The sequence below is a fragment of the Arachis stenosperma genome, chromosome 3, assembly GCF_014773155.1.
Source record: "Arachis stenosperma cultivar V10309 chromosome 3, arast.V10309.gnm1.PFL2, whole genome shotgun sequence".
NCBI lineage: Eukaryota > Viridiplantae > Streptophyta > Magnoliopsida > Fabales > Fabaceae > Arachis > Arachis stenosperma.
In genome coordinates this window covers 145,267,627-145,295,480 of record NC_080379.1, presented here as the reverse complement: position 1 = coordinate 145,295,480, position 27,854 = coordinate 145,267,627, and the positions used below count along the sequence as shown (strand labels likewise).

Sequence of the window (27,854 nt, the reverse complement as noted above, 5' to 3'; positions counted from 1 at the left end):
AAAGATATGATTCAAACATGAAACCTTCCTCAACAGAAAAGGCAAAAAATGTTCAATCAAATCATTAATTGTTAGTAAGTATCTTTGAAAAAGGAAAGAAATTAATTTTGAAAACATTTGATTGAAAAGATATGATTTGAAAAAGATTTGATTTTGAAAAACTTTGAAAACTTGAAAAAAATTTGATTTGAAAAACAAAATCTTCCCCCTAGCACCATCCTGGCGTTAAACGCCCAGAATGGTATCCATTCTGGCGTTTAACGCCCAAAATGCACCCTTTTTGGGCGTTAAACGCCCAACCAGGTACCCTGGCTGGCGTTTAAACGCCAGTCTGCCTTCTTCACTGGGCATTTTTGAATGCCCAGCTTTTTCTGTATAATTCCTCTGCAGTATGTTCTGAATCTTCAATTCTCTGTATTATTGACTTGAAAAGACACAAATAAAAAATATTTTTGGATTTTTAATAATCAAAATGCAACAAGAATCAAATAACAATGCATGCAAGACACCAAACTTAGCAGTTTGTATATTATTGACACTATGTGAGACACATAAACACTCAAGTCAAAAGAATTCAAAGATCAGAGTAAGAAATCATCAAGAATTACTTGAAGATCCTTAAGACACATGAATGCATGCAATTGACACCAAACTTAAGATGAGACACTAGACTCAAGCAAGAAACATCAAATATTTTTGGTTTTTATGGTTTTTGTGAATTTTTTTGTGATTTTCGAAAATTAAGTGGAAAAAGATATCAAAATTCTTAATGAGAATTCCAGGAATCAGTGCAATGCTAGTCTAAGACTCCGGTCCAGGAATTAGACATGGCTTCACAGCCAGCCAAGTTTTCAAAGAAAGCTTCGGTCCAAAATACTAGACATGGCCAAAGGCCAGCCAAGCCTTAGCAGATCACTGCTCCAAAAGCAAGATCAACAAGCTCTTGTGATGATAAGTTGAAACCTCGGTCCAATGAAATTAGACATGGCTTTACAGCCAGCCAGATTTCAGCAAATCATCATGAAACTCTAGAATTCATCTTCAAGAATTTCGAAAAAAATAAATGCCTAATCTAAGCAACAAGATGAACCGTCAGTTGTCCATACACAAGAACAATCCCCGGCAACGGCGCCAAAAACTTGGTGCACGAAATTGTGATCAATACTTTTCAAAACATAAACAATCCCTAGTAATGGCTCCAAAGACTTGGTGCTCAATACCATGGCATAAACACAACTTCGCACAACTAACCAGCAAGTGCACTGGGTCGTCCAAGTAATAAACCTTACGCGAGTAAGGGTCGATCCCACGGAGATTGGTGGTATGAAGCAAGCTATGGTCACCTTGTAAATCTCAGTCAGGCAGACTCAATTGGGTATAGATGATGAATAAAGCATAAAGATAAAGATAGAGATACTTATGTATATCATTGGTGAGAGCTTCAGATAAGCATATGAAGATGCCTTCCCTTCCGTCTCTCTGCTTTCCTACTGTCTTCATCCAATCCTTCTTACTCCTTTCCATGGCAAGCTTGTGTAGGGTTTCACCGTTGTCAGTGGCTACCTCCCATCCTCTCAGTGAAAATACGTCCCTGATGCTCTGTCACAGCATAGGCTAATCATCTGTCGGTTCTCGGTCCGGCCGGAATAGAATCCAGTGATTCTTTTGCGTCTGTCACTAACGCCCCGCCTTTCGGAGTTTGAAGCACGTCACAGTCATTCAATCATTGAATCCTACTCAGAATACCACAGACAAGGTTAGACCTTCCGGATTCTCTTGAATGCCGCTATCAGTTCTTGCCTATACCACGAAGACTCTGATCTCACGGAATGGCTGGCTCGTTTGTCAGGCGAGCACTCGGTTGTCAGGCGATCAACCATGCATCATGCAATCAGAAATCCAAGAGATATTCACTAAGCCTCGAATGCTTGTAGAACAAGAATGGTTGTCAGTCACCTTGTTCATAGGTGAGAATGATGATGAGTGTCAATCATCACCTTCATCAAGTTGAAGAACAAGTGATATCTTGGACAAAGAACAAGCGGAATTGAATAGAAGAACAATAGTAATTGCATTAATACTCGAGGTACAGCAGAGCTCCACACCTTAATCTATGGTGTGTAGAAACTCCACCGTTGAAAATACATAAGAACAAGGTCTAGGCATGGCCGTGAGGCCAGCCTCCCAAATGATCTAAGATAGCATAAAATTAGAAGATAGCTACCCAGATTCCTCAAATACAATAGTAAAAGGTCCTACTTATAGAAAACTAGTAGCCTAAGGTGTACAAAGATGAGTAAATGACATAAAAATCCACTTCCGGGCCCACTTGGTGTGTGCTTGGGCTTGAGCAATGAAGCATTTTCGTGTAGAGACTTGTCTTGGAGTTAAACGCCAGCTTTTATGCCAGTTTGGGCGTTTAACTCCCATTTAGGTGCCAGTTCCGGCGTTTAACGCTGGAATTTCTTGAGGTGACTTTGAACGCCGGTTTGGGCCATCAAATCTTGGGCAAAGTATGGACTATCATATATTGCTGGAAAGCCCAGGATGTCTACTTTCCAACGCCGTTGAGAGCGCGCCAATTGGGCTTCTGTAGCTCCAGAAAATCCACTTCGAGTGCAGGGAGGTCAGAATCCAACAGCATCTGCAGTCCTTTTCAGTCTCTGGATCAGATTTTTGCTCAGAACCCTCAATTTCAGCCAGAAAATACCTGAAATCACAGAAAAACACACAAACTCATAGTAAAGTCCAGAAAAGTGAATTTTAATTAAAAACTAATAAAAATATACTAAAAACTAACTAGATCATACTAAAAACATACTAAAAACAATGCCAAAAAGTGTACAAATTATCCGCTCATCAGTAGGCAACATTGACCAACATCCTCCTCGCATCCTTACCTTTAAAGGTAAGGGCAAAATTCGCAGCCACATGACGAATGAAGTAGGCACGAAAGGCACGTGGAGGCAGCCATCCAGTCTCAGGTGCCTCAAGTGTTGCCTTGATGCCATTATGCCTATCAGAGATAACAAGGATGCCCTCTTGTGGCGTCACATGCAATCGTAGGTTGGACAAGAAAAATGACCATGACTCTGCATTTTCTCCCTCAACAAGGGCGAATGCGATGGGAAGGATGTTTGAGTTCCCATCCTGCGCTATGGCCAGCAGCAGCGTGCCTCCATACTTGCCATACAAGTGGGTGCCATCAATACTAACGAGGGGCTTACAATGCCGGAATGCCTCGATACAGGGTGGAAATGTCCAGAAAAGTCGATGAAAGTACACCATGGAGTCATCAACCTCACCCCCAACTCGAACAGGAGAGGTCTTCAACACAGTAACTGTCCCAGCCATGGTAAACTGTACTCCTAGCATCCAACGTGGCAACTCCGCATACGATTCTTCCCAATCTCCATATATCTGTGCCACTGCCTTCTGTTTGGCCAGCCAAACCTTCCTGTAACTAGGCCTGAAACCGTAATCGGCTTCTGTTGCTTGTTGCAATACCTTTACGGTAACCGCAGCATCTGTCCTAACCAATGGTAGAATCCTTGCACAAATGACGTGGTAATCAAGCTGACGGTGATCACTCGATATAGACATAGCCAAGCAAGTGTGTGGACCGTTGTACCTCTGAACCTCCCAAGTGCCCTTGCGTGCACACAGCGCTACTCGAATCAACCAAGTGCAACCCTTGCCAAACTCCTTGCATTTTCCATGATACTTCAAATGATCTGATTCAATGACTCTGTACTCAACACCTCGACGGATATTGTAGTCCTTCACACTCAACACAGCCTGATCTTTATTTTGGAATGACAGCCCAATCTGAAATTCTGTAGAAGAGCCCCCAACTGTGGGACCACCGTCCACCTGTTTACCCAGAGCCTCCAAGTTTAAAGTCAAGAAGTGTGGAGGGTACTGTTGAGTGCCAGAACTAGAAGGCCCATGCTGTGTAGGTGGATTGGCAGCTGTGTCATCATCGCTGTCCCCAATAATATCTACAGGCTCCTTGTCAGACTCATCGTCATACATTGCATTATCTACTCGATCAGGTTCCCCAAACCCTTGCACATCAGGAATTAAGCCACCACCGATGCCCACCTCATATGCCTGCCCACGGACCCCTGGATTCTGCAAAGGTGCAGAACCAACAGCCTCTGTTCGATCTAAATCAGCCGCGAATGATGGGGATGCGACCAGCGGAACGGATGGTGCTATCATAGGCATCGAACAAGACGCACTTCCCACGCCAGTCGAGTTATGAAATGGAGATGATGCCCCAGAACTATCCACCCCAACATCCAACTTTGCGAATAACTCGTGTATTCTGACCTCTGGAAAACTTCTGACACAATGGAACAGAACCCTAATGTCTTCATCAGTCGCTAGCACAAAGGTATCATACTGAACCCGGGTCGAGACAACTGCGATGGGAATCTTGTAGAATAACTTCTTCACCCACTTGCTACCAGAAATCCCAAGCTTCTGCAAGATGTTGTTCTTTAGATCTGACAAAGTGCTTGAGGAACTGATGAAAACACTCACCGGTTCTCTGTCAGTGAATTTCACACCATATCTCTTGCTTTTTTGAATTTTCCCAGAGCAATGCACTAGGACAAGAACACTCTCTTCCTCACTTGCCATTATGATAATGATCTCTCTCATGCAGGTTGAATCTCACCCACATATATATAGATATTCCCTCCTCATAAACCGTTGGAGGCTTCAAGGGTTTATGCCAATTACCATTCCTTCATAAACCATTGCTGGCAGCAAGGTTTTATGAGGATTTTCTTACATTCATAAACTGTGGTAGCCTATCACCGTTTATGGTCATTTTGTTCCAACACATAATCCGTCTCTGCCAGCCACAGTTTATGTACAAATCAAAAACCGTAGTTGGCTCTCACAGTTTACATAATAATGTTATTTGCACAAATAAATAACAACTTTCTGATTTGTGTATTTAGATAAAGGTTTCTCTGATTTTATTTAAATATGTAAATTGTCCTTATTTGTTAGAACTTTGTCAAATTCAAAGTTTTAAACTGATATTAGTGAGATCCAACTCTGCTTGTCGTGTCACAAATAATAACTTTGCTCTTTTACTTTCATTCACGTGAGACACATATTAACTCTTCAAACTTGATACGTAAATTCAGCAGCGGAAAACATTTCTCATTTCCGCACCATAAAATTTTCCTTAACATGTTCATTTATGGTTCTAGACTACTATGTTTACATGTCGAGGACGATCCAAGTATAGAAATTCTGATGCAAAGTGGAATATTTAAAAAAACAACTCTGAATGCAATTTTAACGGAGGAAGATACAATAATACACAAACAATAATTAATCGTAGCATTAGTAAGAACTTAGAAAGGAAGAGGGAACGCCGAACGACCATGATAATTAATAAGGGTGCTAATTGGCTTATTTTGAGAGGTGATTTAGGGGGGATTATTATTACTGCTGCTTGCGTTTAGGGCGCACGTTAATCATTAATCAGCACCCGTTTCACCGCCTTTCATGTGGCCAACACTCTCCTATTCCTACTCGCTTCTGTTCTCTGTTTTTTCGTTGTAAATAAAACTACTTTTTATTATTTTTTTAAACCCATTTTTATTTTTTATATCACATGATCACATTTTAGTTTTGTTTGTTTTTATTTCAGTCCAAAAAATGAAAAAGAAGGACAAACGCAAAAGACATTGAATTGATAACTGATAGCAACCCAATTGGCTCCATCATTTTCCATCATATATTACACCCCACCCTCTTGCTTTTCTCCCCTTACACTCAAATCTCCCTCTTTCTTCCCCGTGAAAAACAGCACAACACAACGCCATGGACATGGATACAAGATAACCACTCTAATCTTCTTCCTTCTTCTTCTTCTCAGATCTGCTCCATTCCGAATATCCATAGGTATTGCACTCCCTTCAATCTATTCTCCTTGCCATCCTTACGTATCGTTCTCCCTTTTATTTCTTTCTTTATTATTCCTTTACACGTCGCTGTTTTGTGTTACCGATTCAACATCTATATAATTTATTGATTTTATTTTGGTTGTTCTCTCGTTTCTGAGCTCACAGTGGCGGTTTTCTTATATTTCGTTGTCATATTTCTCTGTGATTGCATTGTTCCGTGAAAGGGTGATTACGTTATCTTTTATCGTAGTTCTTTATTTTCTTTTTTCTTTCCGGTAGCGTAGATCTGAGTGAGTGTTCTTGATTACGCTTTGACTTTACGCTGTTGCTTGCTAATCTGTTCAATACGTTCGATATTTTTGTCAACCGCTTCAGCAATCCGCGGCAATCATTTAGTTTATGCATCTCTCTGTTTGGCAGCGTCTATTGTTGAATTTCGCTCTTTATCGTTCAAGATTGGCATTTCCGTTCGTGGAACTTTCTGATCCGGTTGTTCTTGGTTTTTGTGAATTGATTAGATCTCCTACTGTGTTCAATATTTGTGTTCGTTCTTTCATAACTTGAAAAATGTCAATGTAATGAAAAGAGGAAATTGAAATCATCACTAATCTATGGCAATAGCTAAACCTCCAATTCGATTTGACTTAAAGATTTGTTAGCATCCTGTAATTTGATTTTTCTTAGTAGTTATTGGCACATGGAATTTCCGTGTAACTGTATGTGTTTCGTTAGATTTATTTATATTTGAGTTGTGTAGATGTGGGCAACTGAGTTTTGCCATTACTAATCAGATTATGAGCATGGTTGGTGTTTAATTCTGGTTTTATTTCTTGACCAGGTTTAAACTATCAGTGTGAATTGTTGGACCCTGCTAAAACATGGCTCAAGCAAGATATACTAGAATAGACAATAATAAAAAGTCATCGTCCAGTTTCTGCTCGACAGTGACAATTGTTGTGTTTGTGGCTCTATGTCTGGTTGGGGTATGGATGATGACATCCTCCTCTGTAGTTCCTGCACAAAATGCCGATGTTACTCAGGACAACAAGACCGATGCTGCTCAGGACAACACGATTGACATGAAAAAAGCACAGAGTGACACGAAAGAACAGGTAACTGACAACAACAATAGTGGCAACACTCGGAAGTTTGAAGACAATCAGGGTGATCTTCCTGAGGATGCAACCAAGGGGGACACAAATGTCACCTCAGAAAACAACTCTGACGTGAAAGAAAACCAGGAAGAAAAATCAGAGGACAAGTCTGAAGAAAAGTCTTCTCAAGAATCTAAAACAGAAGATGGAGACAAGAAAACAGAGGACAAAGATTCCCCCACAGAAAGTACTGAATCAAACTCACAAACTACAGAAAACAAGGATAGTGGTGAAACTGAGAAACCTGGTTCTGGTGATAGTGAGAAGAAATCTGAATCTGATGAGAGCGATACAAAATCTGAATCGAATGAAAATAAGCAATCTGATTCAGATGAAAGTGCAAATAAATCTGATTCAGATGGAAGTGAAAAGAAATCTGATGACTCAAGTGAAACAACTGATAACAAGACAGAAGATAAGGTGCAACAAAGTGATAAAGAATCAGATGTAAGCTCCAATGAGAAGGAAACAGATGACAGTGCCAACAAGCAGACTTCAACTGAAGTATACGCTTCTGGGGCCCAGTCAGAGCTTCTGAATGAAAATACCACTCAGAATGGGTCTTTTTCAACTCAGGCAGCAGAGTCGAAGAATGAAAAGGAGTCACAAGCATCCTCCAAGCAATCCACTGTGTACAACTGGAAATTATGCAATTCCACTGCTGGCCCTGACTACATCCCATGCCTTGACAACTTGAAAGCAATCAGGAAACTTCCAAGTACCAAACATTATGAGCACCGAGAAAGGCACTGTCCTGAAGAACCTCCTACCTGCCTTGTCCCTCTTCCAGAAGGATATAGACGCCCAATTACATGGCCCAAAAGCAGAGAGAAGGTATGCATCAACATAAATGCAAGCAAGTATCATTATTGGTTTGACAAGATATTCTTCAATAAAATAATGAGCTGTTTTCTTGCAGATATGGTATTACAACGTTCCACACACTAAGCTTGCTGAATATAAGGGCCATCAAAATTGGGTGAAAGTTACAGGCGAGTACCTTACTTTTCCTGGTGGTGGAACCCAATTCAAGCATGGGGCACTTCATTATATTGACACTATACAACAGGTAAAATTGGTTGCTTTTGATGTTTACAAGTTCATATGAAAAAAACTGGATGGGATGTTGTTGCAAGTTCCAGAAATCCATATTACCTGTTCCATGAAAAAATGTTGTATACACTGGTCCCGATTGATCTCTTTATATAATTCTTGTGTTCTCTAGTTGCTGCTTCTAATTTAATTTCAAATCAAACAAAGCAAAATTAACATGGAGTTTTGTGACCTCTGCTCAAGTATTTGTGATTTCATTATTGATTTTACAGATAAATATTCAGAATATTTTATCCTATGTGTCATCCAGCATAAAAGGAAATCATTTCAAAATTACCCTCAGAAGTCTTTGTTATGTTATTTGTTGAGTATGATAAAAGGTTGTCAGAGCGTGTGATATGTGATTTCTGATTTACTAACTTGAAATGTGATCTCCTCTATTTTATTTTATTGACATTGTTGAGGAACATTGTGATGCAGTCTGTACCTGATATAGCTTGGGGCAGACACTCACGTGTGGTATTAGATGTTGGATGTGGTGTTGCCAGCTTTGGTGGCTTTCTCTTTGAGAGAGACGTACTTACAATGTCTTTGGCACCAAAAGATGAACATGAAGCTCAGGTACAATTTGCACTTGAGAGGGGAGTTCCTGCCATTTCTGCCGTGATGGGTACAGTGAGGCTTCCCTACCCTGGAAGAGTATTTGATATAGTCCATTGTGCACGATGTAGAGTTCCGTGGCATATAGAAGGTATTTCACTGTTTTATAGTGTTTAGATGAATGCATGTTCATACAAGCTTGAATTGTTATGCAGCTTTTCTGTACTGAACAGTCTGAACCTGATCCTTTGAGATTTTAGTGAGACAGCTTCTTTATATAGTAATAATATAACACTGATTCATGTGCAAGTGGCTTTTTATTTTAGCAGCTTACCATTTGTACAATTGTAGGTGGAAAACTTCTCTTGGAGCTGAATAGAGTATTGCGGCCTGGTGGTTTCTTTGTTTGGTCTGCTACTCCTATTTATCAAAATAAGACAGAAGATGTTGAAATATGGAAAGGTAGATGATAACTAGACTGCTGGCTCTGTTAAGCATTTTAATGTCGGGGTATATCGACACTGACATTTTATAATTTGCTTTGTAGAAATGAAAAAGCTAATAAAAGCAATGTGCTGGGAAGTTGTGAACATTACCAGGGATAAACTTAATGGAGTTGGTATAGCAACATACAGAAAGCCAACTTCTAATGAATGTTACGAGCAACGATCTAATAACGAGCCACCTATGTGTCCAGATTCTGATGATCCAAATGCAGCATGGTATTTCTTCATGAAACATTATTACTGTTGTTGTCGTTATTATTATTATTATTATTGGATTCAGTGGTTTAAGAATTTAAAATGAAAAATTAATTTCCAATGAAAAACACTTTTAGCTTCGTGAAGAGTGTTCTTCACTCCTTTGTTCACTCTCCCTCCTCCTCAAATTAACTGGCTCTTTTACTTTTTGAATGTATTTGCTTACACTTTTGTCTAAATATATTAGCTTTTCAATGAATAAAAAAAAGAGAGAGAAAGAAACAATTAGCAAAAGAAAATTCAAAATGATTGTCTTCATTTATATGACATGTCTTCTATCTGATCTCTTTGATCCCAGGAACGTTCCATTGCAATCTTGCATGCACAAAGTGCCAGTGAGTTCATCAGAGCGTGGTTCACAATGGCCAGCGCAATGGCCAGCAAGACTGACTAACGTACCTTATTGGTTGACAAGTTCTCAAGTTGGAGTTTATGGAAAGCCTGCCCCTGACGATTTTACTGCGGACTATGATCACTGGAAACGTGTTGTTTCCAAGTATTTAGATGGGATGGGAATTCAATGGTCAAATGTTCGAAATGTCATGGATATGAGATCAGTCTACGGAGGGTAAGAAAAATCATTTTTGAAATGTTAATCCGAATTATATAAGACTGTCCTTGTCACTTTGTTTTATAACTGTTTTTTGGGCTCCAGGTTTGCTGCAGCTATGAAAGATTTGAATATTTGGGTCATGAATGTGGTTTCAGTAGATGCTCCAGACACACTTCCTATTATATATGAACGCGGTCTTTTTGGCATGTATCATGATTGGTGTGAATCTTTTAGCACTTATCCTAGGTCCTACGATCTCCTCCATGCAGATCATCTGTTTTCAAGACTCAAGAAAAGGTGTGTATAATTATTTCATTTCTCAGTCATCACAATCAATAGTTTGCCAGATTATATCAACATACAATAATTATGTGTCATTTTGCTAATATGTTTATTGGTCTCTTAGGTGCAATTTTCAAGCTGTTGTGGCTGAGGTTGATCGGATTCTGAGGCCCGAAGGAATGCTTATTGTTCGAGACACTGCTGAGGTAATTAACGAGCTTGAGAGCATGGTGAAATCTATGAATTGGGAGGTTCGCATGACTTACACTAAAGAAAATGAGGGCTTTTTGGGTGCCCGGAAGTCCATGTGGCGACCTACGGAGACTGTGACGCTCGAATATGCTGTTTGATTGACAAGATGGATAGGTGATTTTTGGATTTTGGCTTAGAAAAATTCTTGTGTAATTGTTACTTCCACATTTATCTATGTATCATGGTAGTTAGGCATTCATGTATTCGGCTTTTTTCTTTTTTTTCTCCCCCATTTGGTTATTGATTTTGATCTCCATTTAGAGGTTGGTGTATTTTGCTGTAACATGGTGATATAGATAAAGAAATTTCATTCTTGGAAATGTAGAGATCCTCGGCTTAGAAGCCAAATAGTTGATATTTTGGAATGTTATATAACGAAGTGGGTAGTATTTATATAATTGAATATTTTCAAAGGAACAACATATTATTTGATTTCAAATATCAATTACATATTATTTATAGCTTAATGGTTATTCTTTTTAAGATTCTTTATGCAGAAAAATTGAGAGATAAATTATCTTATTCATTTTTTTTGTCGGATTTGGATTCTTTAAAATTTGAATTTCACTTTAGAGAGTAAAGTGTGATCTCTCACCATTGATTTCATAGGTGGGACTAAGAATAAATATGAAAGAGAAACTATTCAAAGATAGAAAATCACACTTTACTCTCTAAAAAGTGAAATTCAAACTTTAGAGGATCCGAATTCTTTTTTGTCCCCTCTAGATTATCGTTCCATATGTAGAGGATTTTATTCAGATTATTTTTTCGTATATGTAGAGCAAAAAGGTAAATACAAGCATTTTTGTAAGGGGTTTTACTTGTGTTATTATCCATCATGCTATCAAACCAAAATCAAAATTATTACAATGTACTTAGTTGCACTAAAATTAACATGCTACCAATTAAAAAAGCACATTAAGAATGACAACTAAAATTAAATATTAGCTCAAAATCGTTTTAAAGTAAAACCAAAGAAAAAAAATTCAAATGGTTGTCATTCGGTTACGTCTAATTTTGTAATTCACGTTCTATATTTAATTTATAGCAATATAGCATGCTAGAGTTCTTGGTAACGGCTAATGTGTGTCATATGTGTGTTTTATTATTTTAGTTCTAAAGGTAAAAAAATCTTGGATTTACGGTTCCGCTACGTTACCAACAACATATCTGCCAACTTCTGCCAACTCTTATTTATAATTGTGTTTCATGAAAGTGTATTCGTGGATGTGTCTAATAAAAATGTCTTTTTTATAACTGTATTTAATAAAAGTGTCTTTATAGATATATTTTCTGGATGTGTCTCTTTATATATATATTTAAAATATATTAATTACTAGACACATCTACAAACACACTTCCATTAAACACAAATATATATAAGAGTTGGCAGAAATTGGCGGATAATATGTTGGTATCCTATACTTTTCCTTTACTTAATATTAATGAACGAGTAATCGTAGTAGACACTGCCTAATCAAGAGTTTATCTTTTCTAATTAACGTGTTACTAGGTAGGCTTCTTGTGTGTAAACAGACTAGCAATCTCTTTACATTATGAATGTTTCTATTTGATCAGAAATATGAACACAACTTGGATAAGGGTTGAAAGGAAATACGAGCGAGAGGATCGAACTTAAACTGCTCTCTTCTTTTTTGTTTTGTTTTTTTGGGGGGTGGGTTGAAAAAAAAGAAAATATTTCATTTCATTATTGAACAAAAACAATATCTTAAAGACAGTAAATAAAGCTAGCTAATTTAGTGTGAAAAGTGGTCAAAACGGTATTTCTGTTGTCAATAATTAGTTTTTTTTTTTTTTAAGTTGGATTGGGTCCTTGGCAGTTAGCTACATGAAGTGTTCTACATCTAGAGCGAGTCCGAGGGAATCAATGGTGAAAATTAACCTTAAACCAATTTTTTTTTTCTCTTTCAACTTTCACTTGTCCTAACCCTTCTCACTTGCCTATTTTCATGCCCCTCTTTTAGTTGATCTTCACATTATTAAAATGTATAATTTATAATTTATAATAACCCTACAAAGCTAACACCACCACTCACCCCAAGAAGTATGGAAGATGAAAGCCATAGCAATTTGCCAAATGGGTTCACCACAGAAAGCCCTGAAAGCCCTTGCTTAAAGAACAACAATAACCACAACAACAACAACAACAATAGTAGCAGCAATAACAACAACAAAGAACAAGATCGCTTTCTCCCCATAGCCAATGTTGGTAGAATCATGAAAAAAGTGATCCCAGCCAACGGGAAAATTTCCAAGGACGCCAAAGAGACCGTTCAAGAATGCGTATCGGAGTTCATTAGCTTTGTCACCGGAGAAGCCTCCGACAAATGCCAAAGAGAAAAAAGAAAGACCATCAATGGTGATGATATCATTTGGGCCATCACAACCCTAGGGTTTGAGGATTATGTGGAACCATTAAAATCCTATCTCCAAAAATATAGAGACATAGAAGGAGAAAAGCTTAATGTTCCAAAGCAACAACGTTCTGAACAAAGGCTACACCATCAGCATCAGCATCAGCATCAACAACACCATCACCATAACCAAGATGAAACTAATCAAACACTAAATAGTGTATATACTTCTGCAAATCTCATTTCTCATCAACCTCCTTATGTAGCCACGGATCAACCATTTTCATTGCCGTTTTCACCAAATTCAATTCAGAAACAGTTACGACCTCAAGATCAGATTGATTCCGTGGGGCATTGGTACGAGTAAGACCAGTGCAAAATTCCAATACGCCTTTCATTTTTCACTAAGCTTTTAAGAATATAATGTAACGTTTATATATGTACTTAAACATATAATATATCACAATTTTGGCCTTTGCCTCAGTTTTAAAATAAAAAGTGTTTTGAGTCTTTTGTTTATATTTGTCCCATATTTGTTGTATAATATGATTGATTTCTGTTTTCGATCTATCTACACTACAACAAACAAGACTTTTTGCAACGGTAAAAAACCGTTACCGTAGTTTGTTTCTTTTTTTTCAGTGCAACACAGGCTTTTTGTCATCCCTGCAGCTTTCCAGATTTTGTATTGAACGTATGGCGTAGCTAGGATCTTCCAATCTTGAGCCTATCCTATGTTCAAACCAACCAAACCCACCCCCTATTTGAATAAGGCTGGAAAGAATGCCCGCCAAGTTCAGATAAGGGAATGCTTCCCCCAACCATTAAAGGAAAGGCTCGACGAAGGGAGATGCGGCGGGGGAAGGAAAACGCTTTCGAACAAACAAGGCTTTTTGCAACGGTAAAAAACCGTTACCGTAGATTGAAAAACTGTTTCCTAAACTTTAGGCAACACTTTGACAACGGTTTTTGACCTATGATATATATGGTCGTTGCCAATGCTCAAAGGTAACTGTTTTTTACCTAAGGCAATGGTAAACAAAACACCGTTGCCAAAGTTACTAGTATAGGCAATGGTTTTGAAAAAAAAAATTAAACAACGGTTTCAAACTGTTACTCGAGAAGCAACGGTTTTAAACCGTTCTTTTTCATGATACAACGGTTTAAAATCGTACCTAAATAGACAACGGTTTTAAACTGTTACAGTTTTATTATTCACAAAACCAACGGTTTTAAAGCATTGCCAGTAGTATCGTTTTTTGGCAACGGTTTTAACACCATTGTCTTTTGTAACTTTTGACAACGGTTTTTTATAATATATAATTCTTTATTTACAATAGTTTTCTCATGAATGAAAATAGTTCTAACTTTTTTTTTAATTTAGTGTCGATAAACAATCTAAACTATTTAAATCAAATTACTAAAAAAAATTAATTAAATATTTACCATCAAATTTGACTTAAAAAAATGGTTGTAAGATCCACAATCACAATATATCATCATTGCAAAATAACATAATACTAGTTTAGGTCATAACTACTTTTACTTGTATCATCATTTTTCAAAATACAAAAATACTATAGCCTAAGGGTGACAATTTTTTCATTTTTCTTCAACAAAGTTGGTGTGGTAACCCAGCTTGAGTGAACTCTCTTGGCTTTAATGGTAACTGCTCCACATAAAGAACTAGAAAGAATCTTAAATCTGATCTTTATCTGTATAAACATTTTTGACAAATTAAAAAACCTGAATAATAAGCATTAAAAAGACAAACACAAAGTTATGTACCAACCTTGTCTGGCGAATTTAAAGACAGTATATACTTCATGCTATATAAGTTCTGATTTGAACCCAATGAGCAAAGGCTAAGTTAGAAAAAACTCAAGTATATTAGTATCTTCCTTAATTATGAATTAAGAAAAAGAAAGAATGAAAAGGATGGGAGCAGAGACCATGTTCTTTGCTTGAGAAGCTAGAGTGCTTTGGTTGAAAGAACCTACACATGGAAGAATAAATCTCTTAGTTAAAATAAAAATGCATAAACTAAGAAGTTCCACACCAGGTGAGTTAATGAACCAAAAGAAATTGAGGTTAATTCACGTGATCCATCAATAACAACTAATAATAATACAATCTCACTAAACTAATTAGTATAGCATAATAAGCAATAATAAGTATATAGCTATGCTCCTCACAGTAATTACAACGAACTGAACTAGTATAGCATAATAAGCTAAGAGAAAATACGTAGTATTATATAGTTTCATTCGTTCAAGTATTTGTTAATAAGTATATAGCTATGCTCCTCACAATCGACTTAACCCTGCAGTTTTGGAGTAACTTGCAAATATAAGCATCAATGCCAACTAAAAAATCACAAACAAAATGTAAGATTTGAAGATAATTTGATACCACAAACAGATTTGTCAAATGTCAATACACAAACAATGCTCAAATATATCATGAAGACAAAATCATCCTTGCTGGTGGCCGTCTAACAGGTTCTCCTCTGGCAGCCTTCACTAGCAGAGGATCTGAAGACAAAATCACCACAAAAATCATGAATTTCTCTTGCTTAAATGAGTATAATCAAGAAAATGGAAGAGTAATCAAGAGAAAGAAATGCTTATAACAGTCTCCCAAATTTGAACAATATTACTCATTTTTGTAAAACATACAAATGAATGTTAATTGTTAACAGAACTTTTTCCCCTCTTTTTCCATGCCTTCAATTAATCAAATTCAACAATCTCCATCAATTGATTCATCTCAAAGACTAAAAAATACCTGAATTACCCTCTCCTAGAACCCTATAACAATTTGCACCACTATCTAAAGCAACAAATTTGTTAAAACTGAATGCTATTGGGAACCAACAACGTCACCTTTATTATCACACAAATAAAGTAGCTACATTACCACTTCGAAAAATAAATGAACTAAAAGAAAAATAAAAAAGAAAAAGAAGCTAAATTGAACAAAATGAAGAGCATAATGAGAAGAAAGAAAAAACTGTGGTATCGGAAGAAGAGGCAGAGCAAGTGACAGAGAAGTGCGGTTTTGGGTTGAAAGGGAGTGAAAGTGTAGCGTTTAAGGCATTAGAATGTGGAAACAAAGAAGAAGATTTCCATCCAACAAAACCAGTGAAAGTGTTAATGGAAGTAGAAGCCATTGTAGCGTTTAAGACATTAGAACGTTTGTTTGCTCAACTAAAAAATGACATTTTTTCTCTATTTTATTCTTCTCCTTTTATTTTTATTTCTTTCTTTCTTTCCTACCCGAATTCCTTCAATATTGTACCACACAAATCACCTTGTACTACTTGTAAAAGAAAAGAACAAATTGAGGTTGCAACTTGTACCTGAAAAGAGCTATTGAAGAGTAGCACAAGCTTCCTTCCACACTGGCCTTCCAAGGGATACAAACTTATTTAGATTAGGCTGTTTCAATTACAAACACAACATGGAAACCAATTATCGTCCTATGCAAAAATTTAGCCATATATTCGACCATTAAAAAAAATTTTCATCATCAGATTGCACAAGCAGCGGTAGATTCAAAGGAAAAAAAATGCACAAATTATTGTCCTATGCAATGAATATGAAAGTAAAAGAACTAAACCACAATGTCAAGCTACTAATAATAATGAATAACTGACCTTTGCCAATGATCAGACCAAGTTGCTTCAAGGTAAGTGATGAAAAGGTTCCAGTTTGGTGAAATTGAGTATGAGGGCAATTGGAAGAAAAATAAGAATATTAAAAAGTCCAAGAAATCCAAGCAACCCCTTACTAACATAACACTGTCTTTCTCAAAACAAACACTAAATAATAAGTTAAGGGACTAAATCAAAAGTCATATTTGAGCCATGTTCCATTTCTTTGAAAGAAGCTTATTCATGTAGAAACTTAACTATAACAGTAGGGCTCTACCTTGTTAACAAATTAATAGAAGCTTAACAATACAGTAGGACTTTTTGTTATACAAATATTGAGTGTAGATGATAAATAAAATAATTTGGATCAAGAATGTTAGAGTATTGCAATGGTTAGGTTCCTTCTACACTTCTACTCTGTAAAATTCTTCAAATCAAAATAGAAATCAAATCAATTAAACTCACAAAATAAGAGACATTTGAGTTACCTAAACAGAGGTTGAGCCACAATGAGGAGGCAGAGAACCAGTGACAGGGGATTCAGAAGCAGCGATGTCTAGAGGGATGACGGCGTTACAGTAGTGTCATTATCCATAGATTTTATATGCAAACCTACTAAACAGCCATTGGATAGAGATAAACAAAGATGCAAAACATAAACATAAACAATAGAATTATCAAAATCCAGTCTTTTAAGAAAACAAGACTTTTTAGCTCCCACCCAAACAATACAGATCACAGTATGTGTTAAAAATTGCAACTGTCCAACATTATATAAATTTACTTGTATTGCTACCCGAACAGACACAACCACACACTGGTTGGCAATAGAGTTGCCTTAGTTATCCCAAAAGAAAATTTATGTACTAAAAAATGGATAAGCAATTAAGCACAATAGAAAGAAGGAAACTATTACTAACAGATTACATTTGTTTTCAATAATTAATTAGAGTAATGAACCACTTAACTGTATTCATGGAATTGATTCAGTTGACTCTAATAAGATTTTCTCACTATTGAGTTCGTTAAAAATTATGCTTCTTTTATGTAAGAGTAGAAAAACCTGTTAGAACCAACTGAACCAATCTCATGAACACGATTAAGCTATTGAATACTTCAATTAATTAAAAACAAATTTAAAGTCACATCCTCCTGTACAAAGAAACTCAGAACAACATTCAAACCAGAACAGAAACTCAGTCAACATTCAGCACCTTTCTGGCTCATGTTCACAAACATCACCACTTTCAGAGAATACCCAACAACCAATCAAGCCCTAATTAAGCAACAGAAAATACCACAGAAAATACCCAACAGCCAATCAAGCCCTAACTAAGCAATAGAAAATCAGAGAAGAAGAACATTTACCACAGATGACAATCTAAAAACGGCCGATGCAGTGAAGCAACAGCAGCAAAGCAGAAACAGCGAAGCAGAACAGGGGAGAAGCAGCGAAGCAGAAGATGCAAGGACGCCGCGGAGAACGGAGAAGCACTGAAGCCGCAGAGAGGGGAGAAGCAGCAACGCCGCGAAGAGGAGAGACTCAGCGACGCCAGGAAGGAGGAGGCAGCGACGATTTTGGGAAGGATGCATCGACGATGATGGCGCGACGATGGTGAGTTTCGATTTAGGGCTTCCTGTTGACTTACGATGATGGTGCGATTTCGGGCTTCCTGGTGAACTGCGATTCGATGACGTCTCTGATATTGAAGACGTGGGTTAGGGCGGTGGAGGGAGCAAGAGTAGCATTCTTTGCCCTTGGTTTCGAAGAGAAGAGGAAGAGCGCGCGTCTGTTCTGCTTTTTTATATGCTTAGTGTGAAAATAAACAATAGATATATAATATATTTATTCTAAAATTATTTTAATTTTATTTTTTTATATTAATATTTGTTATAAATATAATAAAAATAAATAATATTTATTATAATTTTTTTAACGTTATGTTTTCAAAATATAATATTTTTTATATATCTATAATAATAATAATATATAATATTTATTATAAATTTATTTTAATTTTAATTTTTTAAAATAATATTTGTTATTTATTTATAATAATAATTTTTGAGTATTTTATAAATTCAGTATTTATAGAAAAAATAGTTTAAATTTATATAATTATCTAAAATTATTTTTATTGGTATTGTTTAATTTGTATAATTATTTAAATAATATTAAAAAATGGTTGTTTCATAAACAATTGTTGTAATGGTTATAAAACCGATTTTTAAAATAATCAAAGAAAACGGTTTTATTTTGTTACTATAGTGTAATGAAAAAACGTATTTCAAGAACAACATTGTAAAAATTGTTGTCTAAGACTATCTAATAGAACGGTTTTTAAAGTGTAGTATTTCGGCAACAGTTTTAATGCGTTTCTTTTGTACAATTCTTTAAAAAAAAACAGTTACTTAAAAATAATTCATGGTAATAGTTATAAAACCGTTCTTTAAAATAGTCAAAGATAACGATTTTAATTTGTTGCTATAAAATAATGACAAATTAAATTCAACAGTAACACTACAAAAAACCGTTGTCTAAAATTATCTAAGAGAACGGTTTTAAGATGTTGCAAAATTTGACGTTGCAAAAGGCCATATTTGTTGTAGTGCTACCTATTTGGGATATATATATTTTCCACTTCTAAAATTGGAAAAAGGAACACTAAAATATCTGCTTAATTAACTTGATATAAAAAAAAAATTGTGATTGTTGGATAAGAAAACTCTGGGAGTTAGTTGAATAATGATAGATGGATGAAAATGTAAAATGGTTACTTTATACTTTATTGTATGCATCATGCATGGTATTATAGTAACAATCAATATGAATGAACTTTAGCCAGCTTACTTCAAACGTGAGTAACATGCAACTATTCTCTATTTATAGGCTTAACCATCATTTTCAACATTGTAAACCAAAATATTTTATTAAGAAGCTAAAATACCTTCCAATTTATTTATTTATTGTGTGTCTAAGCTCGTCTTGATAACGTAGGTGCCTAATAATCTTTTATACATTCATAAAATTACAATTTTAATACTATTTTATTTATCACATCATCATACGTCAATTATTAATGTGAAAAAATTCTGGAATTTGAGACCTTAATTAATTCCAACTTAGATAGATTTTTCTTCTTGATGGCTTGTCTTGTTCTTAATAATTCTTGAGTAGTCACTGTGTGCGGTTCTTTTCAACATTTTTCTCCTATACATGTTTTCCTTCTTTATTATTGCTGCTTTGTCATTTATTAGCTTTGATTGCTGCTGTATATGTTTTTTTTTTCTTTTTTAATGAATTTCCAGATTCTTCCTCATCTTTTGACGGTGGGTTACCTACAAGTCAAATGCATTGTGCATATGACAAGCAACTATATTAGTTCCCAATTTAGTCCACCCAATAAATTTGTGCGTTTTGGTGTGAAGTCTTAATATCTAAAACAGTTTTTTTTTTTTTGGGAGTATGCAACAAAAACTAAAACATGCAGGAATATAACATCGAAAAACTACTATACAGCAGAATTTTTTAATAAAATCTGTTTGGGATCATTATTTAGTTGAATTTACATCGATTAAAAATAAACATTATTAATTTTTATTTTAACTAAACAATCAGCAGTAACATTAATTTTTCATCTAACTTAAATAAATAACATCTTTCAGTTTTTACTTAACAATTTCATAATCTTTTTGATAATATTCATATTATTATATATAATATAGTTGATAATATTATTCAACAAAAAATACACCACCATAAAATCAGTTTCACAAATTAGAGAATCATAATCAACTTCTCACATAATAAAAAAATCATTTTAGATTGTCAATAGCACATTCTTAAAAATTAAATCAAATAACAGACGTCCCAAACTACTTAACACTCAAATGCCATAATAATCACAGATAACGCATCCAAAATTTGCTACAAAAGAGTTTGGATGAACACTAACATCATAGTGACCTTAAAAACATTTTGAGGAGGTGGCTGCCACAAAAAAATTTGTACTGCATAATCCCAAAAATTTCTATCATTTTCACCTTTTTCAACTCATTCGCCAAGGCTCTCGTAAGGCAATAAATTTTTCTTCTAGACCATGGTTCATTCGAGTTGAAGAAATCATTACATTTATTCCGCCAAATCCACCAAATCCCAGCAACCATTACTTCCTCTTTATCATTAATAACGCTAGTAATCCAAGATCGAAAATTAGAAGCATTAGCACAATCAACAATAGAAGGATCTAAAGAATATCATACATCACGAGCAATGGAACAATTCCAAAGACAATATAACACATATTCAGAATCATTACTATATTTATTACAAAGGTCATTCACCGTTAAACTCTTTTTATGACGGAAGACATTAGCGAGAATAGCATCATAAAACGCAAGCCAAAAGAGGAATCTGACCTTTTTTCGAATGAAGCTTCCATGGCCACTTTCAATTTCTATCATCTCTCCATTGAAATTTCATATGCACAAGCCAATTGTACCCGTTTTTGGTAGTATATCCCTTCGAAGCAGCCATGATACGTGCTTCAAATATTCGTGATATGAAGAGTTCAAGCGTTATTTAGAATATATTAGTTTATATTTTTAGAATATTTTAATTTAATTTGATATATTTTAATTTTGTTTATTTAATTACTAAATTGGGCCTTATATTTGTGAACTTAGAATTTTCTATATTTTAACCAAATAAGAGGTTATAAATAGGGTTAAGTACTTTTTTCGTTCCTAAGGTCTGAGACCAAAATCAAAATCGTCTCCGACCTTTTTTTATTATTAAAATCATCCTCAACATTATAAAATCGTCATTTTCTACTTTAATTTTTTTTACCAAATTACCCTGAATAATTAATATAAATAATAAGAATAATATTAAAAAATAAAAACAAACCCTTCCCCCCTCCACCTGCACCCCCACTCCCGCATCTCTTCCCTTTCTTCTCTCCCCATCCCCTTCCTCATACCCCACATCCCACCCCCATCGGCTTCCCCAATCCCTCAAAGCTCAGCCTCATCGTTGCCTCTCCCATAACGTCACAAATGACACCCTCTACTTCTTAGAGCTTAGCCTCACCTCATGCTGGCCAAGCCTCCACTCTCTGACGACAACAAAAGGAAGTGTATAACCAAAGGAAAGTAGAAATACCAGAAGCAAAAGCGATCTTGGCCTCAGGAATGTTGAGTCATTCAACGAGAGATGCAATAGACTTGACAGACTCGACAGAGCATGAGGGTGGCACCGGAGATTGCGGCTTAGCTGATGATTCTGAAAACTCTTGTTTGATTCTGTTAGTTAGCCACGAGAACTCTAAACCCTCAGCCTTCAACACAAGTTTCAACGAATCCTGATTGTCTGTATATAAATAAATACATACAAAATTGAAAACAACCAGAAACAAAAAATGAAATTAAGAATGGATCTAAAGAGAGAGAGAGAGAATGAAAGAGCGTACTGGAAGGGGTGGAGAAGCAGAGAGTAAGGTAGGTGTATAAGTTGATAAAGGTGGAAACAGTAGTGGATCCATGAACAACAGCGTGTTCCCTTGAGAGTATTATCTTGCCTGGAGCTCTAGCTCTAACCTCTATGGATGATCTCTTCGTTTCCCTTTTCTGTGTTCTTTGGTTGTGACGTGAGTCAGTGAAAGGGGAAGAGATACGGAAGTGGGATGCAGGTGGGGGGTAAGGGTTATATTTTTTTTAATATTATTTTTATTATTTATATTATTAAGGGTAATTTGGTAAAAAAAATAAAATTAAAGTAGAAAGGACGATTTTATAACGTTTTATAACGTTGAGGATGATTTTAATAACAAAAAAGGTCGTGGACGATTTTGATTTTGGCCTTAGACCTTAAGGACGAAAAAAGTACTTAACCTTTATAAATACCTCATAAACTAGGGTAGTCGTAGTATAGAATGATTTAAAGGTTTGAAAATCCCATTTTGATTTCGTGATGAAACCATGGTGTGGACAATTGAGGTTGAGGAGTCCCTCTCTTGTTATATCGGGTAATTGAATAGAAGGTTGAGGAGTCCCTTCGATTCAATTCCCAAACTATGGCATTGACAAGTTAGGTTGAGGAGTCCCTTTCTTATTGTGTCAAGAAATTGGGTAGAAAGTAAAGTGATTATTCTTTTTGTAGTCAATTTCAATCTATCCTATTTGTTTTTATTTCAATTTCAATATATCTTTTTTTATTCAATTTGAATCCTTATCTTCTTGTTTATCCTTTTATTTATTTATCATTTGGTATCAGAACTCATGTATTAGATTAATTCTTATTAATCTATATTTGTTCTTCTTTTATCATAAAAAAAGAGTCCAGTGTCTGTTGCCTCTTTCTTTAAGTTCTTGTGTTTTTATTTCCATTTGCGTTTCATTATTGTTGATTTTATTGTTTAAAAAAAATAAAAAAAGCATACAGTGCAAAAAAAAAAAAGAAAAAAAATAAAAAAGAAATTATCTTCCTTGTAATTATTGTCCTTTTCATATACTATTTTTTCACCTACATGATTCGAGGACGAATCTTTTTGAAGAGGAGGAGAATGATACGTGTTTCAAATGTTCGTGATATGAAGAGTTCAAGTGTTATTTAGAAGATATTAGTTTATATTTTTAGAATATTTTAATTTAATTTGATATATTTTTATTTTATTTATTTAATTACTAAATTGGGCCTTATGTTTGTGGGTTTAAGGTTTTCTATATTTTAACCAAATAAGAGGTTATAAATACCTCATAAACTAGGGTAGTCGTAGTATAGAATGATTTAAAGGTTTGAAAATCTCATTTGGTTTCGTGGTGAAACCATGGTGTGGAAAATTGTGGTTGAGGAGTCACTCTCTTGTTGCATCGGAGAATTGAGTAGAAGGTTGAGGAGTCCATTCGATTTAATTCCCAAACTATGGCGTTGACAAGTTAGGTTGAAGAGTCCCTTTTTTGTTACGTCAAAAAATTGGGTAAAAAATAGAGTGATTCTCTTTGTACTCACTCAATTTCAATATATCCTATTTATTTCTATTTCAATTTCAATGTATCTTTTTTTTATTCAATTTGAATCCTTACCTTCTTGTTTTTCCTTTTATTTCTTTATTAAGCCAGTTTTCAAATCCAACCCGATTTATTCACGCTCCTTTCAGGAGGAAGAATAGTCCCTTAAAAAGGATTTAATATCCTCGGAAGTTGGGGTGGAGAAATTTTCGAAATTTCAAATCTCATCATGGTAAACATCATCCAACTTGAGCAATAAATCAGAAACAAGAACAAACGAGAGAGAATCTGCAAAAATACCTAAAGGACTCCAAGGATCATACCACAAAAATTGAAGAAAACTCCCTATTTGCCACCTAAGACCCTCTTTGATGGTCATATAGACTTTGAATATGTTTTTCCACACAAAAAGAATCATATTTAACCGATCCTTAATTCCGATTTTGCTTGAAGTATTTATGAAAAAGAAGTTGCACCCACAACCACTCTTTATCCTTCAACATTTGCTAATTCAATTTACCAACAAGCGTCACATTAGCATACTGCGAATCTCTAACTCCAAGCCCTCTTAGATTCTTGGGAGCCACCACAACTTTCTTCCACTTTACCAAAGGAAGATCTTTGCTATCTGCATTACCTTTCCACAAGGATTGATGTATCATGGAGTCAGTCTTGTCATGAGCATAAGAAGGAAAAAGGAAAGCTTGCATTTGATAGACCGAAATTGAAGATAGAATCGATTTTACCAAACATAATCTCCCAGCATGCGCCCTTTCTAACTAGTCAATCTAGCACAAATTTTCTTAATTACCTCTTGAATCGTCTTTCGGCAGCTCTATCATGATTAATATTCACCCAAATATCTTGTCAAGTGTTAAGTGAAGTGAATACTTGACACACCAGATAAAATATCATTCTTTCTCTGAGAAATATTTTTAGAACATTGAGCTTTCGACTTAGATAAATTCACCTTAAGCCAAACGCCTTTATAAAGATGTCGATAGCTCTCATAACTATTTCAATTTGATTCTTAGTGGCCTTACAAAAGAGAAGCAAATTGTCAACAAACATAAGATGAGAGACTCTAGGCCCTCCTTTAGAAACAGCCACCGAAATCCAAGAACCACTAGAGACAAGGTGAGAAATAAGGCAAGTAAGCATTTCCATGCAAATAACAAAAAGGTATGGCGACATTGGATCTCCTTATCTCAGACCCCTGAGAGGCTCAAAATTTTGAAGCCTTTCCCCATTCCATCGAATGGACAAGGAAGAAGAGCACACACAATACATAATAAGTCTGGCATCTGTAGTTGGGAATTCAAAACTCTTCAACGAATGCTCCAAAAAACGCAAATTAACTCTATCGTAAGCCTTCTCAAGATCAATCTTAAAAGCAATTGTTCTTGTTTTGGACTTTGTCTTCCGCATAAAATAAAAAATTTCTTATGTAATAATAATGCTCTTACTAGTTTCTCTTTCAAGAATAATTCTGCCTTGCAACGGACCAATCATCACCTCAGAAAAAAATAGACGAAATCGATTCACCGGAACCTTAATGACAATTTTATAGATAACACTGTATAAGCTAATCGACTTAAAATCCTTCGTATTCGTTGGATTATCCACCTTTGCAATAAGAACAATCAAAATCTCAAAAATGATCATTGATACAACCTCCTATAAAAGCTTGCCTCACAATTTTTTACACATCGATCCCCACTGTATCCCAATATCTTAAAACAGTTTATTCTATAAGAATAATGTTAAGAAATCAATATTAATTACTGTTTATTTCAATTAATATTATAATAAATTATTAAATAAATTAAATATAACATGTATTTTTTTGTTAAATTTAGCTTTTATTTTTTTAATTTTAATTAAATTTCAAATATTTTATTTTTAAAAATTTTAAATATCTTTTTATATTAAATATTAACTATAATGCTCATTACGTAATGTTGGCTCCTTAAGTTCTCTAAATCTAAAATTGGCTTTATAAATTAAAAAGATTTAGAAGTTTGTTGCAACAACCCTAACTTCAGCGACCTCGTAGAGACGAAAGGGTGGAACCACGTAATCTTATGGGCGCACCGCTGTAATAACTTCTCAAAATCCCGTTGTTGCTTTAATTTCTCCATTAATCCTTTGCTTCTTTGAGGAAAGTAGAGCAAGAAATATGGAGGAGCTTTAGTAGCCTTACTGTATTGGATATTTGGAAGGTTCTTCTTCTATTTACTGTCTTGGACCGTCATCATTCTTTAGCTCATTATCAATTTGTTATCTATTTCTATCTGTTTATTTGGATTTGGGACAAGAGGAGATATAGATGCTGGGTTGATGGTTACATGAAAATAATTGATGGTTATGTGAATTTGAACTTTGAAGCTGCTAGTCATTCATGGAGTCCTCCCACAGTTTCTCTTGCAAGGCCGATAAAAAAAATTATTAAGAGTCTTAATTTATTTTTTAATATTTAAATAAATAAAATTTTAAATATATATTATTTTTCAAGATATTGACAAATAATAAATTAATATTTTTTAAATTATAAAACAAGTTAAGATTTTCAACTAGACAACATAATTTATTATTTTTAGTTAATAATTAATTAACAATGTTTAAAAATATTAGTTAAAAATATGATAATAGATTGCTAAGCTAAAAATGTTAGATTGGTGGTTAAATTGTATCTGGTGGGCACTATAGTAATTCCATCTATAGGGTAAAATTCACAAATATTTATAGAAATTGTTCATCTTCATCCTCCTTTCTCTTGTCTTTAATATAATCATCAATCATCCAGAAATTAAAAGACATCGTATTGCAGTTATGGTAAAGGAGATCCTTTCTTCCTTTCTCGTGATTGCTCCAACATGTGCTTGTTGATGGCATGAAGAAGGAACATGGCGGTGACGCTATGGTCAAAAATTGGAACTCGCGGTAGTGGAAAAAATGCGGAGGAACTTGGTTACATAGGTGTAGCTATTAAGAGTGGCATATCCACTTAAATAAATCTTTTGAAGTTGGAAAATAAAACCAGCGTCTAACCTTCATTATACCTGGTCAAAATCTTGAGCATGGAAATTAAACGAACCTTAATTTGATTGTGATATTTCATGGGGAAATAAGATTATTTTGAGAAGTCATGATGAAAATTTTCAAAATGCAAAATATAGCGTGCATTAAGAACCTCGAAACTTGTTCGTTGGACCAAATCCCATGCCAACTATATTATAGAAAAGTTTTAATGTTATCTTTTATAGAGTAATTTTTCACTGGAGAAGATCCATTCCCAAAACGGAAATGGATCCTCTCCAGTTTTTTGAACACTTGACAGAATACAGTGTAATCTTTTATCTTTGATTCTCTAAGTGGGATCAGAAATAAATAAGAGAAAGAGAGTATGATGAATGGTTAGATTAAACACTGCACATCATCCAGTTCTTTTTTCACTGGAGAAGATCCATTCCCAGAGTATAACAATATTTACTCCGTGAAATTAAAAAGCAGGCAACAATAAATGTCACGCCAATTTTAATTTTAATATATTTTGAAAGTAAAACTCAACTAATCAAATTATTCTAGCATGCATGCATAGTTGCAATAATCCCAATCCCTATGAGTAGTGAATCTTATTTGTAGTTTTTTAATTTATTTCTACCAGATAGGTATTGAATTTGGCTGCGTAATTGTTTGCTTTTTATGAAATGGTCCCCACTCTCATAACCCGTGGGTACCATCAATGTCTTTTGGGACCAGCCACCTTACTGCAGCAACAATAACTAGGCAACTCTTTGACATATTATTTTTACTCAATACATGTTATTTTAGTTTTATCTTATCTTTATAGTACAAAAACAACAGATAGAACAAAATATCATTTAAGCTTTAACCATTATACAGCAATTAATCACACTCATGAGTACTTTTTGAGTTATTCCTTCACAAAATAAAGAATATTATAAAAAGTCAATTATCAAAATAATTTTTTTATATATTTTTTATATATTATTTATATAAATTTAATAATTTTTTATATTCAAATATATATATAATTAAGTATATACATATAATTTATAATAATTATAAAAAACTAGAAAACAACTTGATCACAAAAATAACTACAACCACAGTTATATATAGAGAGAGATAGAGTTGATGAGAAATAAAATAAAAATTTTATAATAGGACGACTTGTGTACACCAGATATTTATTTTAATTATA

General features: G+C 34.8%; 3 protein-coding genes across 3 annotated transcripts; 2 read left to right on the top strand and 1 right to left on the bottom strand.

Moving 5' to 3' along the window:
• Window positions 1-2,859: 2,859 nt before the first annotated feature.
• Window positions 2,860-4,647, bottom strand: LOC130966820 (uncharacterized). The gene has a single exon (XM_057891644.1). The coding sequence runs from the start codon at window positions 4,645-4,647 to the stop codon at window positions 2,860-2,862; it is 1,788 nt and encodes a 595-aa protein (XP_057747627.1).
• Window positions 4,648-5,778: 1,131 nt separating this feature from the next.
• On the top strand, window positions 5,779-10,945 carry LOC130969661 (probable methyltransferase PMT26). Its single transcript, XM_057895497.1, has 9 exons — window positions 5,779-5,931; window positions 6,772-7,921; window positions 8,007-8,156; window positions 8,621-8,891; window positions 9,092-9,202; window positions 9,288-9,462; window positions 9,800-10,069; window positions 10,157-10,351; window positions 10,461-10,945. Exons 2-9 carry the CDS (start codon window positions 6,812-6,814, stop codon window positions 10,684-10,686), a joined length of 2,508 nt encoding a protein of 835 aa, XP_057751480.1. The 5' UTR covers window positions 5,779-5,931; window positions 6,772-6,811; the 3' UTR covers window positions 10,687-10,945.
• A 1,710-nt stretch (window positions 10,946-12,655) lies between these two features.
• LOC130970251 (nuclear transcription factor Y subunit B-7) lies at window positions 12,656-13,330 on the top strand. Its single transcript, XM_057896264.1, has one exon. It carries the CDS (start codon window positions 12,656-12,658, stop codon window positions 13,328-13,330), a length of 675 nt encoding a protein of 224 aa, XP_057752247.1.
• Window positions 13,331-27,854: the final 14,524 nt, after the last annotated feature.

What these genes read in the sequence shown, in the direction of transcription:
- LOC130966820 (XM_057891644.1), bottom strand. Translation starts at nt 4,647, where the DNA reads ATGGCAAGTGAGGAAGAGAGTGTTCTTGTCCTAGTGCATTGCTCTGGG.
- LOC130969661 (XM_057895497.1), top strand. Translation starts at nt 6,812, where the DNA reads ATGGCTCAAGCAAGATATACTAGAATAGACAATAATAAAAAGTCATCG. An exon ending in AGTTCCGTGGCATATAGAAG is followed by an intron (nt 8,892 to 9,091) that starts GTATTTCACTGT and finishes GTACAATTGTAG; the next exon opens with GTGGAAAACTTCTCTTGGAG. An exon ending in TTTTCAAGACTCAAGAAAAG is followed by an intron (nt 10,352 to 10,460) that starts GTGTGTATAATT and finishes TTGGTCTCTTAG; the next exon opens with GTGCAATTTTCAAGCTGTTG.
- LOC130970251 (XM_057896264.1), top strand. Translation starts at nt 12,656, where the DNA reads ATGGAAGATGAAAGCCATAGCAATTTGCCAAATGGGTTCACCACAGAA.